A 6,699-nucleotide genomic window follows, 5' to 3' on the forward strand; every position below is an offset into this window, starting at 1 on the left:
AGTGACAACCCCCTTCCTTTAACCCTACAGTCCTTCCATTGCTTTAAAAGGACATCCTTGAGCACAAGCTCAACTGTGAGAAATGGTCAAATAAAATAGGACATAAATAAGGGCTGCAGTACACAGCATATAAAACTTTTTCTTTTTGTTAATTTTTGCATACTAAGGATCAGGGCGCTGTATTACATTCTATACAAAGTTTCAAAATTCAGCCTGAGTATACTAAACAGGTAATTCACACAGATATTTCTTACCTCTTTGGATCATATTGTTGTGCTCTTATCATGAGGCTAACGTTAAGGCAGCCCTTTTGAAGGAAAAAATGTATCATCAACATTATCAGGCAAACAATATGCAACATACCTCAAGAATGTCCATTACTCCAGAAAGACACATGTTTCTGCAAGCTGGGAATGCTGCAGGAGATTCAGGACTTGTTCTTTCAACAGATGCAAAGCCTAGACTGAAGTGGACCCCGGACCTTCATGAGAGATTTATTGAGGCGGTCAATCAGCTTGGTGGAGCAGACAGTATGTGAATAGACTATGATAATATGATCACCATATATACAATAGCTTAACATTACCTGATAATGGGTTGTTCTTCTATTGCAGAGGCTACACCGAAATCAGTTTTGAAACTAATGGGGATTCAAGGACTAACATTATACCATCTGAAGAGTCACCTTCAGGTATAGATTCACTATAACTAAAGTTCAGGGCCTATACTTATGTTTTGTTCGATTAGCCTGCAAGTTCAAGCCTTTTGCAGTAATTGGTAAACGTAGCACATATTTAACAATGTAAAAGGATGCATTTGCATTCCCTTCACTCGCAGTCAAAATCCAATCTTGAATGCAAGATTTAATGGAAGCAATCTAGAGAATCCAGAAATCACTTATTTCTCTAATTTCTTGTTCTGTATTAATTCATTCCTCAAAAACTAACTCTTGCTTTTTGACTGGCAGAAGTACAGGCTCAGCAAAAATCTGCATGGGCAGGCAAATAATGGGGCAAACAAAATTGGTGAGCATCTCATGTTTCATACATGCACATAATAATATCTACACCAGTTACTGCAAAGAGGGCTTAACAATGATTTCTTCAGTAGCAACGGTTGCACTGGCTGGAGAGAGGATGTCCGACCCAACTGGAACTCAAATAGGCAATTCGGATATTGGACCTCAAACAAATAAGTATGCAAGAAGCACAGATCTATATTCTTATAACTTTAATTTACAGTTTTATGTTTCATATAATTAATTACTCTAACTTCAAGATTTTCTATGCAGAAGTTTACATATAGGTGACGCAATACAGATGCAAATCGAAGTGCAGAGACGGCTACATGAGCAGCTTGAGGTACAATACTTTAAACAATGGTTGCATGTCACTCAAAACTTCAGGATATATGCGTATATGACATAGTCAATGTTGCAGGATAAATCATCAGACATGTACAGTCTAGTAACTTAAAACAATCAGTTCCTTCCTCCTAAAGTGTAAAGAGATTCTGAGCAACCTTATTAATCGGTTATGTTCTTAATGACAGGTACAACGACACCTACAGCTTCGAATAGAAGCTCAAGGGAAATACCTACAGACAGTGCTAGAGAAAGCTCAAGATACTCTTGGCAAACAGAACTTGGGCACAGTAGGACTAGAAGCTGCAAAGGTCCAACTATCTGAATTGGTCTCAAAAGTATCCACCAAGTCCCTTAATTCTGCATATTCGGGAATGACAGAAGTTCCTAGTTCCTGTCCACAACAGATACAAGCAAAGCAGCCAACAGATTGTTCAATGCAAAGCGGCCTGACCTCATACGAAGTTTCCCAACAGGGCCAAGAGATACAAAATAGATGGAGCAAAGACCTTAAAGATAATGGAAACTTCATGTATCCTATAGTTCAGGATACAGATAAAGCAAATGAGATGCAGCTTCATGCCAGTGACTTGTCAATGAGAGTTGGAGTTCAGGGAGGAAACTGGAATAGCAACAGCAGAGACGTTCAAGAAAAAATGAAGAACAGGGATATCGATGCTAATCTTTTTTATCCCAGTATACATTCAGTTAAGCAAGAGGACGTGAAATCAAGACAAGGCTTTCAGATATCCCACTCAGCCCCGAAGTTAGACCTGAATATCCATGATGATAGCGATGCTGCTTCAAATTGCAAGCAATTCGACTTGAATGGTTTCAGCTGGTCCTAATTCCTCACAGAATCAAGTTGCGTAAAAGCAAATGATAACTTGTTCAGATAGTTCTGTTATGGAAGAGAAATATAGGATCTCAGAAGAATATACTTCTCTCTAGTTGAGAGAAGAGAATAAGTAAAACTTAGGAGAAGTACACTCCATCAGATCATTGGTTTCCAAACACTTATACTGTAACAGTAACATGTCCAACTGTTACATTGATTTATATCAGTAATTATGCAGTTGCGATTGTATCCAAAAACGTATTACAGTAAAACTGAGAGGGCGGGAATAAATTGCAATAATACTTGAAAGTGTCCGCTGAATTTCCAATGTTCTGAACCACAGAGTATAAGCCACTGGACAAGTAACAAACAGAAGTCTCCACACCAAGAGAAATCTGAGGGAGGGTTCGACCTTGTGACACTCCTAAGCCTGAGCTCCTCAAATGAGCTCCGATTCCCTGTTATATTAGTCACCTCACCTTAAACCTTGATGTAAAAGCGACTAAATGGATCTTATCATGTTCAACTAATTTAACATACTGTTTCTATTTACACGAGTGGATGTGTTGCTTTGACATTTTAGATAATTAAGCTGAAATCAGATCAGATGGTAAAACTTTCATGAAGTAAAATTGCAGGATAAGACGCCGAGGAAAATACGACCCCGAAAAGACTAGAAGAGAACCGAAATGCATGACAATTCATTAGCTCTACACATCAGATCATGAATGTACATGTATTCCTTAACTATATGATATTGTTCGAGTAGGGCTCATCAAGACTCTGTTGGAAAATGGGGGTATTGAGCCCCACATTGTCAAGTCATTTTGAGTCGTTCTCGAGTGGGTGATACTTGGAGTATGTTCTCCTCCGTGAGAGCTTTCCGAGGCACTTTGAAACACTCAAAATGGTTAAGGGATGAATGAGATGTGATCATTCAAAGTTGGTCCCTTGAATGTGTAAATATAGAAAGGAAAACTTGTATCCCACCTTGAAATTGGAAAAGGGATTTCCATTGCTTTATATAGCACAACACTTTATTATTGTTTAAGAGTGTTAGTAAGGTGTTGTTCCAACTCCTACTTTGCGGGTGCAAAGTGCAAAGTGTGGGATATCAAGGGGTAATCCGAGGCTTCCGAAGCCTTTGGCCTTGCCCGCGTGTGCGACATGCGTTGGTTATATCCTTTCTTTCTCTGTTTGATTTCGTTTACATCAAAATTGAATAAACTAAATTGAATTACATATTACTGCAACATTATAGATTTCAAGTCATGTTAATGTTTGTGGCATTTTTAACTAACTACAAGCATCTGTGTTCTTGTAGCCAGCTATATAAAATAATAAAAACAGGGTAATCTTCAACATCATAATTATAAAATAATAAAAACAGGGTAATCTTCAACATCATAATTTTGATATGAAGGAATAGCTGCATGCATTTGATACAAATAATTTAGTTGCTTATCTTCAAATATAAGCAGCAGGTATCAGCAGCCTGACCAAATATGTTATAGCAACGATCAATATAATCAGGATTTCTAGTCCCAAAAACCTTCACAAACCTTCACATTGAGTTCACATGTGCACCTAGCGGCGCAGCCAGCCTCTCCAATAAGTGGGCGCAAAAACACGTAATTCCAATAAAAAATTATACAAAGATATTATAACCTATGGCCATTTTTGTTTTATGTTATTAAATAGGGGATAACATTGTAATCATTTTCCTGTAAAAAAAACATTGTAATCATTTAAATTTTTCTCATATTTGTTTAAAAAATATAGTGAATGATTATTCAAGGATTATAATCCTTTTAATTATCTTTTCTCATGTTTATCTCTATCCTGTGTTTATTTTTTTGGAGTAGAGAATATGTCTATAATCTCCTCTAATACTTAGGGTGTGTTTGGTATTGTTGTTGCTGACAACAACAGCGAGTTTAAAAAGTGTTTGGTAAAATTTAAAATCTGCTTTTCGGAAAAGTGTTTTTGGCCTAAAAGTTGTGTTGCTAGAGAAAGCAAGTTCCCTCATACTTTTAGAAAAAACTGTTTTTCAGCTTTTGGGGAAAGCAGATGCTGATTTCACCATCAAACCTTATCAAAAACATTATTATTTTTAATTTTTTGCATAAAAACATATACATCTCAAAAAAATTACCAAACAGTCATCTGATTTTTACAACAGCACTTTTTTCAGCAGCACTTTTTCTAACAGCACAGCAATCCCAAACAGAGCTTTAGTGTGAGGAGATATTATTTTATCCCCTCATTTTTTAAATAATTATAATCCCCTCATTGTTATCCCATCTGAAACAAATATAGGATTGGAAAATTTAAAGAACTATATTTTAATCCCAAGATTATCCCTCAAAACAAAAATAATATACAATTTTAAAGAATTATAATCCAATCATACACTTAATCCGCTTGTTTTTTCGTACGGACCTGTGAGGTGTGAGGGGTTATTGGGTGTAATATGCATTCACTTGTGAGCTTGGATGTTATAAATGATATCAGAACTCTGCCCCGTCTAAAGTGCAAAGACACAGTCCGAGTTACGTATGTGTGTTGTAGACTCGAGTAGGACGTCGACTCTATAAGAGGGCGTGTTTGTAATATCCCACAATGATAAGAATAAGAGTGTTCGGGGACTTTATAGATTTAGACTCCATTTGGTATTGCTGTTGCATACAACTATATCAGCTTTTTGCTAAAAAACTGTGAGAAAGGTGTTTGTTAAATTCTAAAAGCTGATGTCTGGAAAATCACTTTTGGTCTAAAAGTTGTTGTTAGCAAAAGCACGTCGCCCATGCTTTTGGAAAAAACCTGTTTTCAACCTTTACAAGAAGTAACTATCAGTTTCACCATCAAACCTTCTTAAAAACATTATTTTTATATATTATATCTCAAAATATTCATAAATTAAAAAAATTACCAAACAGTTATCTAATTTTCCTGACAACACTTTTTCCACCAGCACTTTTTCTCACAGCACAGCAGTTTTCAACAGCACTCCCAAATGGAGCCATAATGCTAACAACTAATGTACACTGAATCGCTAGCTTTTTCAAACAACTTGTGGTGGGTTGTTGAGTCTGGTATGTATTCGGTTGCGGGCTTGGATGTTATCAACGGTATTAGAGCTCTGCCCGGCCGGAAGTACAGAGGCACTGCCCGGGTTCCGTGTGGAATGGACGAGAATATCGAGCCAATAAGAGGGGGTGCTTGTAAAATCCTACATCAATAAAAATACGAGTATTTGGGGTATTTATTGATACAAGTCAACAAATAATGTATACCAAATTACTAGCTTTTTAGGAGTGACTTGTGGTAGATTGTTGGGTCCTATATGCTTTTAGTTTTGGGTTTGAATGTTATATGATTAGTCCAATTATGATATTTAAGTGGCAAGATTTGTAAAAAAACCAAAATTTACTATTTAAGTGGTTTGCGCCTAATAATCTCTCCTTGTAACTTAAAAAAATAAAAGTATTCGGGGTCTTTAGAGAGACAAGTCAACAAATAATGTGTACCAAATTACTAGCTTTTTAGGACTGACATGTGGTGGATTGTTGGGTCCGATATACTCTCAGTTTTCGGTTTGAATGTTATATGATTAGTCCAATTATGATATTTAAGTGGCAAGATTTGTAAAAAAACAAAATTACTATGTAAGTTGTTCGCGTCTGATAATCACTCCTTGTAACTTAAAAAATATATATTTAGTATCTACTACTACTAACATATATAAAATCCTAATTTACCAACATATAGTTCCATAAACCTCATGATCTAAGTCATTAAACGTAAAATTAATGCATCAATATTTTAGAAAATTTAGTAAATTTTTTAATTCTTGCCGATTTGGCCGATTTTGACCCAATTGGACCGCTTATTCGTGTTTTGCCTGACTTTTTACCGATTTTATGAAAAATCGTATCCTAACCCAAATTCCGATTAGTAAAGACGAAATTTCTCCCAACTACTAATTAATCTGTTGATTAGCCGATTTTCAGAATACTTAATGAAAAAAGTGTTTAATAATTATTATTTGACGATTAAAGTGAAAGTTGTAATAAATATAAATTCATTTCACATCATCTAATATCCTAGATTTATTTTTGGTTGCTACGAAATAATCCAAGTAATAACTAAAATAATATTAAAAAGTCCATTATTGTATTGTGAATTGTTGAAGAAATGTATAACAGGTGACAAACAAATCATGATTCTTGATGATAGTAAAAAATGATCAAGAGTTCAAGACATAATCATGATTTTAACAAAGTTTTGGATATCTATATGATTCGGGTAGTCCTAACAATTCATGATTATACATACCTATCATGAACTCTAATCTTTGGTCGACTAATAAATGTCAAAATAAAAAATGGGTTCCGATTACTTATTCTGACACACACCTCTATTTTTAGTTGTCTTTATCTCCTTCAAGTCTATTTTGTTCTCATATAAGGCACCATATGGCCCAAACACCTATACG

General features: G+C 35.4%; 1 protein-coding gene across 5 annotated transcripts; it reads left to right on the forward strand.

The window, feature by feature from the left end:
- Nucleotides 1-2,753, forward strand: LOC141707715 (myb-related protein 2-like). 5 transcript variants are annotated; one of them, XM_074511049.1, is made up of 7 exons: nt 1-230; nt 306-530; nt 615-691; nt 968-1,025; nt 1,111-1,195; nt 1,295-1,361; nt 1,552-2,753. In XM_074511049.1, exons 2-7 carry the CDS (start codon nt 323-325, stop codon nt 2,209-2,211), a joined length of 1,155 nt encoding a protein of 384 aa, XP_074367150.1. In that variant the 5' UTR covers nt 1-230; nt 306-322; the 3' UTR covers nt 2,212-2,753. The 5 variants fall into 5 exon arrangements, with proteins under 5 accessions (XP_074367150.1, XP_074367149.1, XP_074367148.1 ...); XM_074511048.1 differs by having other exon boundaries at nt 6-230; nt 1,108-1,195; XM_074511047.1 differs by having other exon boundaries at nt 8-230; nt 1,292-1,361.
- The last annotated feature ends 3,946 nt before the right edge of the window (nt 2,754-6,699 follow it).

The sequence above is a fragment of the Apium graveolens genome, chromosome 2 (assembly GCF_009905375.1).
Source record: "Apium graveolens cultivar Ventura chromosome 2, ASM990537v1, whole genome shotgun sequence".
Classification (NCBI taxonomy): Eukaryota; Viridiplantae; Streptophyta; class Magnoliopsida; order Apiales; family Apiaceae; genus Apium; species Apium graveolens.